We start from the raw sequence: 13550 nt of genomic DNA, 5'->3' as shown, positions 1-13550 counted from the left end.
ACTAGAGAGGGTACAATTTCTGAGGAAATTGTAGGGTGTGCTTGCTTGCGTCGGTTGCACAGGGGTTCGTTTTTGAATGACATTTTTACAACTGATTTATGTATATTATATATGAAAATGCATACTTATTATTTATAAAGATTAAATAGATTTAACAGAAATTTTTTTTGCTGCTCATTTACAACTGAAAATACGAGTGAAGTGTAGAATGAAATAGATGTCTTCTCATTTCCCCTGCAAGAGGCAGCCTCATCGTTGAATCAAAACGAATAAATTTGGCAGACCGGTGTAAAAATGGACCTAATCTCTATGACTTAAACGTCATTTTAAGTTTTTCCCTTCTCGTGATATTTTCAGGCATGTAGCCTACTCATTGCATTCATTCATTAATAAAGAACCCCCTTTGAAGATTATTCTACGACGTTACCCGGCAGTAGAAGATGGAATCGCGATTCAGACAGTCCCATCTGCTAACTGAAAATATGCCCCCCAAAACGTAAATAAGCTTGACATTTATTTAGAGGAAAATCGCTCATTCATAAAAAGCTCACTGGTAGCGATCATTGTCAGTAACAACGCAAAATGCGATATAGCCCTGTGTGGAGAAGCTGCCCCGGTAAATTGTACTACTACGGTACAGTACTAGTAGACTACTGCTGTGTTCGTCTTGGTAGCGATTGCGTTGGTTGAATTGGATTTAACGTTCCGTTGTACGGTTTAGGCTGAAATTAATTATTTTCATGAACAGATTGGCAACGTTTAGGCTGTGGCAATGAAGTTCAGGTTAGTAGTTAGATAGACTTTTGATTAAGTAAGGGGAGTGCTGAACATGTTCTGTCGCCGTTTGACTTCCTACAGCTGTGTAGATGTTTTTGTAGTGTCTCGCGTAGGCTACAGCATTGCAGTGAGCAACACTGGTTTGAAACCACAGGTAATGATAATTTCACCCACAAATCGTTTACTTGTAATGTAATGTCATAATAAATCCTACAACGAAAATGTATTTGTGAGGAATGTTTATTTCAAAGATTGAAAACAGATGCATCATAGACCACTGTAGTATGTGTTGCCCGGGCAACAGAGGCTAATGTCATGATGCTAATGCTTCAGTGAAATAGTAGACTACCGTTTCCAAAAGTAGATGTGGGCCTACTTCCTTAATAATATCAGCTAATATTGTACATTACATTTCATAATTGTGTTTCACATCACAAAGTAAAATGAGTAAATAGTTATCACCCTGGCCTCTTTGCTTGTGGCGTTCCTGCAGCTGCCTTGCAGTAAAGCTATAGTTAGCCTAGCTATCCCCCAAGTTAACAGATGTGAAACGAATGTTCTGCTACAGGTAGTCACGCGTGTTTTCGTGACGTTAGTGACGTAGTGACGTTAGTAACGTCCGTGACTGTGGCTAGCAAATTAGCCACCGTTAGCTTCACTTTTCACCACAAAAACGCAATTTCTACTTAAACCATGCAACGGAACGTAAATAAAAATACAACCAACGCAATCGCTACCAAGACGAACCTTTTGACACCGCCGTTGTGTATGTAGTCCAAATATTGACTGATCCTTAGGGGGGCGAAAAGAAATAATAATAATAAATAAATAAATAAATATATATGTGAGAGAACAAAGGTTGTGCTCTAGCCGAAGGCTTGAGCACACCCAACTAGCTCACAACATCAACGTCATCGTTCTCAGCCACTCCCTCTGTTCGCTGATTGGACAGATAGAAAGTTAAGAGAGAGACATCTGACTAACGTACCTCATGCCCAGACGCAGTACAGAAGCAAAATCAAAATTGAGCGGAAGTACGTAGGAGTAAACACATAATGAACACATAAGAGCAGCCTACCATCCTTCGTAGAAAGTAGTAGAAAGGAGAGTAGTAGACTATAATAGTAGAAATGAGGGTAGCCTAGTAGACTGCAGTCTATGTAGGTAGGCCTAGACTATGTAGTCTGCTGGAATCACTCACAAGGAAGCAAACTCACTGTAGCCAAGCCTTGACCACTGTTCAGTCTGTCTGCATCTCTGTGTGTCTTTGCATGTGGGACATTCTTGAACATGGTTGGTGACTTAAAAAGGTTTAGCAAAGGTAACTATGCCAGGAAGTATGAAGGGTATACCTGGCTCCAAAGCAGTACCTGAATATTATCATCAGTTTTCCAGGTCATCTTGAAACACAAAGAATCAAGGAGAAAGTTAAAAGTTAAAAGTAGCCTATATGTTAACAAGCCTCTATATTACTTCATCCTCTCCTTCTGGCTTCCCCAATATTATAAGTGCAATATACTGTCCCCATGGGTGTATCCAGGCCCACTGGAAGACTCAGGGGGTGACTGCCTGGTTCCCCCAGGGTTGAAACAATGTTTCTAAAATGCTCTCTAGAGTGGCAAAAAGTGCCCTACTGTCTGCCATTCACATTGTGATATATGCTTGAGTGCCCAGGGTGCCCCTTAACACAATAAATGATAATGTGCCCTCTATGAATTTCAAAACATGTCTTCATGAGTTCCTTTATAGTAGAGAAAATGTAATGCAGTACCCAATAAGGTTCCCTTACAATGGTCTAAATTTGACTGTTCCCGTGCCCTTACTTCCAGTGGAAAAGGGTGCTGTTATGAAGTGCCCTTTATGCTGCCCCTACATGACAGTGTCCCAAATGGTGCCCTTTTCAAAGAAGACGATTAGATGCTGTGTCCAACAGTCTCCCCTACAATGTGCCCACTAGGGCAAGCTTTCCCAAAGTGAGGCTGTGGGGCACTTGGGGTGTCGTCCCATTGTTACACTGGTGAGAGCCCATGTCGTGCCGTAGCAGCCCTTAACATTTTTCCGCCCCTGCCCTTCAAACAGCCACAGTCTGCCACTGTCCAAGCCCCCTCTGGATCTGTGGAGGCAGACTATGTTAATTGGAAATATGGGTCAGCTGTCCATACACTGTCAGCCAGAATAGTAATACGCGTAATATAATAATGATATATTCTTAGTCATGCTGAGCAATTTTAAATGACTGTTCTGCCAAGCAGATGGCTGAGCGGTTAGGGACTCGGGATATTAATCAGAAGGTTGTTGGTTTGATTCCTGGCCACGCAAATGACGTTGTGTCCTTGGGCAAGGCACTTTACCCTACTTGCCTCGGGGACAATGTCCCTGTACTTACTGTAAGTCGCTCTGGATAAGAGCGTCTGCTAAATGTAAATGTAAAGCAACAAAATGATATAGCGTTAGTTAACTTACTTGTCCGAGGTTTGTAGTTGTAGCAGGACCAAGGAGAGTTAGTACTGATCCAGAATTTTATTTCAGCAAGGCCAGCTTTGTATTAGCTCAAGTTGAGGAAACAGTCGTACCTGAAATGTTTAGCGCAGACATACAAAACTTTGGGAAGTTCTGTCGGCGCATTTCCAGAGAAAATAAAATTAAGACATTGGGTGTCTTAATTTTTTTTCAGAGGCTCGGATGAAGAAACTGTAAAAATACTTTTGTTTTCCTTTGTACATCCAAACAGAGCAAATGTAATGCTTCGTTCGTTTGCAAGCCATGATGTCTCCTGAGGATAAAAACACTTGCACGGTCGTAACTCAGTTTCTTATGGGCGGGCCAGATTCTCTGGGCGGCCAAAGCAGAGAGAGGGGAGGATTTTCAAAACCGAGCGTTTGAGCTTTCATTTTCTCAAAGGTGGAGAAGAATACCCAGGGCTTGGTTTACACCTATCAAAATTTCTAGTCCCTGGGGGACCAAAGGCAGGCTAGGGGAACTCATATTAATGTTAAATAACCTCCTAAAGTGATTCTTTCATGTTATGTGACCTTTAATAGACCTATAATGTATAGTATGATCCATCGTGTTAATCATGGCATGTTGTTTCTTTTCAGAGTCCTGTGGATGTTTAAGATATGTTTGATGTGTGACGTGATATTATGTGTTTAATGTCTGGATCATCTGCAGGCCTGGGAGCGACTGGAAAAGGCGGAGCATGAGCGAGAGTTGGCTCTGAGGACAGAGCTGATTCGCCAAGAGAAACTGGAACAGCTGGCCCGACGGTTTGACCGCAAGGCAGCCATGAGGGAGACCTGGCTGAGTGAGAACCAACGCCTTGTTTCACAGGTACACACAAACACACTCACACACACACACACACACACACAATCATCTGAGGAAGAAATTATTGACATTTAATTCATATTCAAACAATATACAGCATCTTTCTTTCAGTCAAAAACTGTTGCAGACTGTTTTTGTCACATTTATTGCACGTATCTTTGTTTTGAGAATTGTGTATATTGTTTCAGATTTGATGTCCTTAGAGGAAATAGCATTTCATTTGCCCCAAAACACTGAAAGGACTAAGAAAAAAGTTAACGAATTTTGATGTATGCACAGCAGAAATCAACGATTTTGTCACAGTGAATGCTGATCCAACATATTGTCATACTGACATGTTGTCATCGATTAAGTGTACACTGATCCACGGTTTCTACCTCACCTCGTCTCTCAGGACAACTTTGGCTTCGACCTGCAGGCCGTGGAAGCCGCAACCAAGAAACACGAAGCCATCGAGACAGACATTGCAGCGTATGAGGAGCGCGTGCAGGCCGTGCTGGCTGTGGCCAGAGAGCTGGAGGCGGAGAACTACCACGACATCAAGCGCATCACGGCGAGGAAGGACAACGTGATCCGTCTTTGGGAGTACCTGCTGGAGCTGCTGAAGGCCAGACGCCAGCGCCTGGAGATGAACCTGGGCCTGCAGAGGGTCTTCCAAGAGATGCTTCACATCATGGACTGGATGGATGAGATGAAGGTAGGGATAGAGGGTGGTGGGTGGAGGTTTAAGAGATGGGAATGTGAAGGTTTGACAGAGGCTGGAGGTAACATCTCATATCATTCATGTCATATTGCTGGAAACGTAGTATGAGGAATAGAATGAAAAATATGGCCCTCTAGATAGAGACTGGATGAAACAGCAGACAGGTATGACAGAGATCTACCACCCTCTATAGTGCTTACCAGTACTTTAAATGGGATAGACCAATATGCACAAAGAAATGCATCACGAAGCGTCATTTGAGAATGTGCTTGTCATTGAAGAAGTATTGACGATGATCTGAACATGTCATTTCCGCCCAGATGCTCCTGCTCTCTCAGGACTATGGGAAACATTTGCTGGGAGTGGAGGACCTTCTTCAAAAGCATTCTCTGGTGGAGGCTGATATTGCCATCCAGGCTGACAGAGTAAAAAATGTCAATGCTACCGCTCAAAAGTTTGCCATCGATGGTGATAGTAAGAAATATTTTTTTACATTCTATACAAATATAAGACTTGCCAGCTTTCATTGTACCATATATTTTAAGATGCAGGTTGAACGCTTAATTCATTGTCAGAAAACGTGTGTCCATATTGAAATGAGACAATTAACTCATAACTAAACCTAAGTAGACTCAAAAAAGCAAACCGCATGTGCAAGACAGTGTAAGGTTGGTGATACTATGGGAACTGACCATATCTCTCCTCTCCAGGCTACAAGCCCTGTGACCCACAGGTGATCCGAGACCGGGTGGCTCATATGGAGTTCTGCTACCAGGAGCTGAGCCAGCTGGCCGCAGAACGCCGGGCTCGCCTTGAGGAATCCCGCCGCCTCTGGAAGTTCTTCTGGGAGATGGCGGAGGAGGAAGGCTGGATCCGTGAGAAGGAGCAGATCCTATCTTCATACGAGCGTGGGAAGGACCTGACAGGCGCTTTGCGTCTGCTGAGCCAGCATCGCACCCTGGAGGACGAGATGAGCGGCCGTTGCGGACACCTCCAGCACACTATCGTCGAGGGTGAAGCCATGGCGACGGCGGGCCACTTCGGCGCCATCAAGATCCGTGAGCGAATAGCCGACTTGCAGGCGCAGTGGGCGGCTCTGGAGTCCCTCGCGGGAGTGCGGAAGGCTCGTCTGGAGGAGGCCCTGGCGCTGCACCAGTTCCAGGCAGACGCGGACGACGTGGACGCCTGGACCTTGGACGCCCTGCGCATTGTGTCCAGTGGCGAGGTGGGGCATGACGAGTTCTCCACCCAGGCACTGGTCAGGAAACACAAGGATGCGGCTGCCGAGGTCGCCAGCTACCGGCCTGTCATCGATGCTCTCCATGAGCAAGCAGCCGTCCTGCCTAAAGACGAGGCAGAGTCAGAGGAGGTAAAGGGACGTTTGGCGGGCATTGAGGAGCGCTACAAGGAAGTGGCCGAGCTGACTCGGCTTAGAAAGCAGGCCCTGCAGGATGCACTGGCCCTGTACAAGATGTTTAGTGAGGCAGACGCCTGTGAGGTTTGGATTGACGAGAAGGAACAGTGGCTCAATAGTATGGAGATACCAGAGAAACTGGAAGACCTAGAAGTTATTCAGCACAGGTATGTGGTCCAAACACATCTGTGAGTTTGTACAGGAGCCTAATTCCTTTGTTTAATGGGCTTTGTTGGCAACCTCTAATAATGATATAGATTGATATTCCTGTATTGTATTCTGATATTATACTATTTTGTATTTTGAAATTCTCAAGGTATATTACAGACACCCCCATTTTAAAAAGTATACAATATATTGTACAGTGTTTCACCATTACCTTTCCTTTTTTTTCTCTGAGACCCATTACATAATCACAAATAATTGTGTAAAAGTGTATACATTGTAATTTGTACACCCTCATTGATATTCTAAATGTAAATTCTAAATTGCTAAATGATATTCCCAATTCCAAATATATTCCCACAGCGCCTCCCTTGGGCAAATATGTTTTATTTATTTTTTTACATACAAGTACAGTAGTACATACAATAGTGTTGTCATAAATAGAACATCATGAAGATTATGAACAAGATTAACCTAACATTATTTAACATCAACAACGATTGTTATAATTTTTAGTTTGAGTCCTTTTTCAATGTATGAAGCAGTGAACATTCGGTCATCCTTTTCCAGGTTTGAGAGTCTTGAGCCAGAGATGAATAACCAGGCCTCTCGTGTTGCTGTGGTCAACCAGATTGCCAGGCAGCTGATGCACAATGGCCACCCAAGCGAGAAGGATATCAAAGTTCAACAAGACAAGCTCAACAATAGGCAAGCTGCAATTGAGAGCAAGGCTTCAGATGAGGCCTTTGTTATTTCACACAATAACATTTGTCTATGATACAGATTGTAAGATTGTTGACATCCAAGCATACAGTAGAGAAGATGCTAAATATGATAAGACATTTATTAGTTCCAAAATAAAGCGAGTTTAAATAAGAGAAATAAGAAAAAACATGAAAGATTATTTGTAATGCGATATTGCGATATTGGTTAGCATCTAAGTACATCTTCTTTTGTAGATGGAGCCAGTTCAGAGATCTGGTGGACCAAAAGAAGGAGTCTCTCAATTCAGCGCTAGGCGTGCAAAACTACCACCTCGAGTGCAATGAGACAAAGTCCTGGATCCGTGAAAAGACCAAGGTCATCGAGTCCACTCAGGAGCTGGGGAACGACCTGACAGGCGTCATGGCGCTGCAGCGCAAGCTTACAGGCATGGAGCGCGACCTGGCCGCCATCGAAGACAAGCTGGGAGACTTGCGAGGTGAGGCGGAGCGTCTGGCCGAGGAGCATCCAGACCAGGCCAAGGCCATCACGGGCCGCCTGGCAGAGATCAATGCCGTGTGGGAAGAGATGAAGAATACCTTGAAGAACCGCGAGGAGTCTCTCGGTGAGGCCAGCAAGCTGCAGCAGTTCCTCCGCGAGCTGGATGATTTCCAGTCCTGGCTGTCGCGCACGCAAACGGCCATCGCCTCAGAGGACATGCCCAACACCCTTGCCGAAGCTGAGAAGCTTCTAGCGCAGCACGAGGGCATCAAGAACGAGATCCACAACTACGAGGAGGATTACCAGAAGATGCGGGACATGGGGGAGATGGTGACCCAAGGCCAGACGGACGCCCAGTATATGTTCCTCAGACAGAGGCTACAAGCCCTGGACACGGGCTGGAACGAACTCCACAAGATGTGGGAGAACCGGCAGAACCTGCTGTCCCAGTCCCATGCCTACCAGCTATTTCTCAGAGACACCAAGCAGGCAGAGGCCTTCCTCAACAACCAGGTGATTTGAGTCACTTATCGACTTTGGTTCCCACAGTACTTGATAGCTGAAGTGTGTATACACAGATACAAACAAAACCAGATGTCAAATACATAATGAAAAACATGAACATGTTTTTAGGCTGCATTAGTATTTGATTTTGCATGCTACATTGTAAATTATGTTTTCCCTAGTCTTGCCACTGACTGACTGTATCTCAAATTGTCTCTATCCAAATTCTAGGAGTATGTGTTGGCCCACACAGAAATGCCTACAACTTTGGATGGGGCCGAAGGGGCCATCAAAAAACAAGAGGACTTCATGACAACCATGGATGCCAATGAAGAGAAGATCAATGGTGTGGTGGAGGCTGGCAGGAGACTGGCGAGCGATGGAAACATCAACGCAGAGCGCATCCAGGAGAGGGCTAGTTCTATTGATGACAGGTAAACTCCTCTTCAAACTTCAAATTTGTCTGCAAACATTGGATCAAAACAATTCATACTATGGGTGTTGAAAGCGAATTCACGAATAAGAAATGGTTGAGGATATTTGAAAATGTTATTTTACACCTCTGATACAGACGAGAAACACTTATCATGCCATGACAAGTCATTTCATATTGGGAAACGTAACCTTTTCTCTCGTGTTCAGGCATAAGAAGAATCGTGAGGCAGCAGTGGAGCTCCTGATGAAGCTGAAGGACAACCGTGACCTTCAGAAGTTCCTGCAGGACTGTCAGGAGGTCAGCAACTTCACATTCACAAAACAGCTTTCACACAGTCAATTTAAAATATACAGCTAATATTGGGATATTATTTGTCTGATGTATTTTGTTAATGTTCCTAGATAAGAAAGACATTAGTAAGTTGCTAATGCATAAATATGAGGAAAACATGTGACACTTATATACATAGTGTATTATATTTGCATTATTTTAATAACTTGCTTTCTGTGTGTGCAGCTATTTCTATGGATTAATGAGAAGATGCTCACAGCGCAAGACATGTCGTACGATGAGGCCAGGAACCTCCACAGCAAGTGGCTTAAACACCAGGCCTTCATGGCTGAACTGCAGTCCAATAAGGAGTGGCTTGACAAGATTGAGAAGGTAGGTTGAAAAGGCCTTGATGATATAAATGAATAAGATAGTAGGTAGATAGAAGTGTAATCACTTTGGTTGGAATCTAGGTGAATATAACTCCGGTGAAGGTAATATAAACGCTCAACCTCTTCATGATCTTGCTAGTTTTCAGGGGGAAGCAAAAGCAGGAATTCCATGGGGGTGTTCACACATGTTTGTACTGTATGGATGAAGAGCAGAGATTGATCCCAGGAAAGAGGCTGGAGGTAACATTAACTTGTGACACATTTCTTTATTCATTGTTCCCTTACATCTTCTTCCAGGATGGGTTGCAGCTAGTGTTGGAAAAGCCAGAGACCGAGGCTGTGGTGAAGGAAAAGCTCTCTGCTCTGCACAAAATGTGGGAGGAGCTGGAGTCCACCACCCAGACCAAGGCCCAATGTCTGTTTGATGCCAACAAGGCGGAGCTCTTCACCCAGAGCTGTGCTGACCTGGACAAATGGCTGGGCGGCCTGGAGGGCCAAATCCAATCAGACGACTACGGCAAAGACCTTACCAGCGTCAACATCCTGCTGAAGAAGCAGCAGGTACCGTTTAGATGGAAAGTGGAGGAGGGGGCTGTAGAGGTTCAGCAGATTACAGATGTAACAACTGGATAAAACAAAAAGAGACTTATCTGCACACCAGTCCCTCAAATCCCTGATTTGTGGGAGGTTTACATATTTATATTTAATTTATTTAACTGATACAAAAGACTGTGTAACCGCACCTTGCTAATAGAGCACATATTGTCCTAGTTTATCACCTGTAAATCACCACAAGGGAATTCTCAAATTATACATAAAAAAACAAGTGACCCATAAAATGACCCACTCATGAACACACACATACAGTAGACAGAGAAACTGAAAGGGACTTTCAGACCATGAGAGCAGTGTACTTGATATTTGTATCTGAGTGCGTATTTTTGAGTATATCTTTATTATTAGACAGTTTTGAATTAGTGATAATCACACAATGTCCCATACTCATATTTTGCTTCCTCTTGTCCTCCAGATGTTGGAGAAGCAGGTTGAAGTCCGACAGAGGGAGGTGGTGGAGCTCCAGAGCCAGGTGCAGGCCCTCAGCCAGGAGGGGAGGGACACGGATGAGGTGGACGGCCGCAGGCAGGTGGTTGAGAAGAAGTTCCAGGAGCTGCTGGATCCGCTGTCCAAGAGGAAGAACTTCCTGGTGGCGTCTCGTGAGATCCACCAGTTCAACAGGGACGTGGAGGATGAGATTGTGAGGGTCCCTTGATTTTTTACCTGAAAAGTCTTCCTTTACTCAATTGTAGTTTCGAACTAGTTTCTTAAGTTAGTTTAGTGGATATTGAAAGATAAGAATGAGGTGAAGTCATTTGAAACATCACATTGCTTCTTCCAGCTGTGGGTCCAAGAGAGAATGCCAATTGCAACTTCGACAGATCATGGCAACAATTTACAGACCGTTCAACTGCTTATTAAGAAAAACCAAGTAAGAGACTCCAGTGTGCATTTTCACATTTAAGCAAATGTATCCTCACCTTTGTCTAATCTGTGTCTAATCTGTGTCCGTTTAATTTACGGAATCAAAGTTGTATCAATTAGACTGCTGAAAAATACTATTAAATGCAAAGATGTACATTTGGGAGTACCATGTTTACGCACCCTCTGTTCCTTGTGTTTTCCCCACAGACCTTACAGAAGGAAATCCAGGGTCATCAGCCTCGCTGCGACGACATTTTTGAGAGGAGCCAGAGCCTCCTGACGGAGGACGGCCCCAACGTGGAGGCGATCCGCCAGCGCCTGGCCGACCTGCAACAGCTGTGGAGCCTGGTCATCGAGGAGACAGGCAAGCGCCACGCCCGTCTGGAGGAAGCCCACAATGCTCAGCAGTACTACTTTGATGCGGCCGAGGCGGAGGCTTGGATGAGCGAGCAGGAGCTGTATATGATGTCTGAGGAAAAGGCCAAGGTACGGTGGTGTTAACATCGACACATCCACTTATTCAATTATATTTAAGTGAGTTTATGTGGGGAATATTGTATATTTGTTTTGTTCAATATATATTTTGGGCCTTTTTATGACTTTATTGGACAGACGCAGTTAGAAATAGACAGGAAATGTATGGGAAAGAGAGAGAGGAAGACATACAGAAATGGCCTGAGCCGGAATCAATCCCGGGCCGCTGCGTGTGGGCCCCAGCCCATATGTTACGTGCCCTACCAATTGGGCTACGGGGGCGCCCAAATATACATGTTTTAATATCTATACAGTACTAGTAAATGGCTCATCGTCTCATATCTAAGTTGAATGTTGAACGACCATCCCCTTTTTCTTTTGTCTTAGGACGAGCAGAGTTCGGTGGGCATGCTAAAGAAACACCAGATTGTGGAGCAGTCTGCGGAGGACTATGCTGAAACCGTCCACCAGCTCTCCAAGACAAGCAGAGGCCTGGTGGCTGATGGCCACCCAGAGAGGTCAGTTAGAGCCCACTCGATGGTCCGATAGACAGATGACCACTGGACATGCGTGCTAGAACCATTCTGACCTAACTTCATTATAATCTTTATTCATGACAGAAACCATTATGAATGGCAGTATAGCGCCGCCTACAGGCTTGTCACTTCTCTGCATGGTTCTGACTTTGCTGGTTAATTATACTGTATAGTGTGGCTCGGATCCAGCTTTCTAAGGTGTTTGCAGTGGGAGTTGGTACAGTGTTAATGTATGTGTATTTTCAATCCCCTTTTGTGAAGATCCACACTGATAGATGGATATACTTAACAAAATAAAAACACAACATTTAGATTCAGAGAACAGTGCCAGTTCATCTTCATCTACTCACGCAACAAGGATCTGAGGCAGTATTGATATCTCGGAAGGATTTTGGCATTCAGATTCTGACCATATTTCTAATTCTGTATGCAGTGAGAGAATAGGTATGCGCCAGTCCCAGGTGGATAAACTGTACGCCGGGCTGAAGGACCTATCGGAGGAGAGGAGGGGGAAACTGGACGAGAGATTCCGCCTCTTCCAGCTGAACCGTGAGGTGGACGATCTGGAACAGTGGATTGCAGAGCGGGAGGTGGTGGCTGGCTCTCACGAGCTGGGACAGGACTACGAGCACGTCACTGTGAGTGTGGCCTCACTGTTCCTTATTTGCTCTCTTGAACGCACCCCTGTTTGAACACTCAAAGGGATAGGTTCTGACATTTCCTCAAGCACCTCCTTCTCCTCTCTTCGCCCCGGTCACAGATGCTCCAGGAGCGTTTCAGGGAGTTCGCCCGTGACACTGGCAACATCGGCCAGGAGCGCGTGGATGCCGTCAACCGCCTGGCCGACGAGCTGATCAATGCTGGTCACACAGACGCCGCCACGGTGGCCGAGTGGAAGGACGGCCTGAACGAGGCATGGGCCGACCTGCTGGAGCTGATCGACACTCGCACACAGATCCTCGCCGCCTCCTACGAGCTGCACAAGTTCTACCACGATGCCAAGGAGATCCTCGGACGCATCCTGGACAAGCAGAATAAACTTCCGGAAGAGGTGGGCCGGGACCAAAACACAGTGGAGACCCTGCAGAGGATGCACACCACCTTTGAGCACGACATCCAAGCCCTCGGAACACAGGTGCGTTCCGTCATATAACGTTGGGCCATTTCAGAATCAGGATCGGCTTCATTAGCCGAGTATGTGTAAACATAGAAGGAATTTGGCTCCTGTTTTCATGTTTCCATTGAGATAGAAGGCTGAGTTAGGTATGACATGCCATTGTTTTATGAAAGCTGTGGTCCTGTAGTATGTCTGTGCTAAGTCTACTCTCTTTAAATCTACAACTACTGTAAATAAATGTACTGTAATGCAGCAGTTGTTTAAGCAACTCTCCCATCAAAAAACATCTCAGAGCTTTGAACCTTTGATCCTTTAGGTAAGGCAGCTGCAGGAAGATGCGGTCCGTCTCCAGTCGGCCTATGCCGGTGACAAGGCAGACGATATCCAGAGGCGGGAGTGCGAGGTGCTGGAGGCGTGGAAGAGCCTGTTGGAGGCGTGCGACGGCCGCAGGGTCCGTCTCCTGGACACGGGCGACAAATTCCGCTTCTTCAGCATGGTGCGCGACCTCATGTTGTGGATGGAGGACGTCATCCGTCTAATCGAGGCCCAAGAAAACCCAAGGTGTGAACAGTAGGGCCCAACTCGGCTTTTGAGTGTTAACATTAGGGCCCAGTTTTCCAGACATGGATCAAGCCTAGTCCTAAAGTAAGATAAAAATTCAATGAAGATCTCCATTTAAAAAGGTTTTTAGGAACTAGACTTAATCCATGTCTGGGAAACTGGGCCTAGAAGTTAGAGATGTTATTTAGAGAA

The 13550-nt window shown here is 45.2% G+C and overlaps 1 protein-coding gene across 2 annotated transcripts in view; it reads left to right on the top strand.

The window, feature by feature from the left end:
* The window catches only part of sptbn1 (spectrin, beta, non-erythrocytic 1), a 55079-nt gene that overhangs the window by 32980 nt on the left and 8549 nt on the right, over nt 1-13550 (top strand). For both annotated transcript variants that reach the window (XM_067259885.1, XM_067259886.1), the window contains 17 exons: nt 3949-4107; nt 4499-4801; nt 5128-5281; nt 5518-6388; nt 6957-7094; nt 7346-8102; nt 8325-8527; nt 8736-8826; nt 9046-9192; nt 9489-9752; nt 10222-10446; nt 10588-10677; nt 10878-11156; nt 11532-11662; nt 12114-12318; nt 12441-12815; nt 13114-13358. In XM_067259885.1, coding sequence (XP_067115986.1) covers nt 3949-4107; nt 4499-4801; nt 5128-5281; nt 5518-6388; nt 6957-7094; nt 7346-8102; nt 8325-8527; nt 8736-8826; nt 9046-9192; nt 9489-9752; nt 10222-10446; nt 10588-10677; nt 10878-11156; nt 11532-11662; nt 12114-12318; nt 12441-12815; nt 13114-13358 — 4637 coding nt within the window. The remainder of the gene's footprint in view (nt 1-3948; nt 4108-4498; nt 4802-5127; nt 5282-5517; nt 6389-6956; nt 7095-7345; nt 8103-8324; nt 8528-8735; nt 8827-9045; nt 9193-9488; nt 9753-10221; nt 10447-10587; nt 10678-10877; nt 11157-11531; nt 11663-12113; nt 12319-12440; nt 12816-13113; nt 13359-13550) is intronic.

Source organism: Osmerus mordax, chromosome 21 (genome assembly GCF_038355195.1).
Source record: "Osmerus mordax isolate fOsmMor3 chromosome 21, fOsmMor3.pri, whole genome shotgun sequence".
In the NCBI taxonomy this organism is placed as follows: domain Eukaryota; kingdom Metazoa; phylum Chordata; class Actinopteri; order Osmeriformes; family Osmeridae; genus Osmerus; species Osmerus mordax.
Note: the sequence above shows the minus strand (reverse complement) of the source record. Positions and strands in the feature narration are given on the sequence as shown.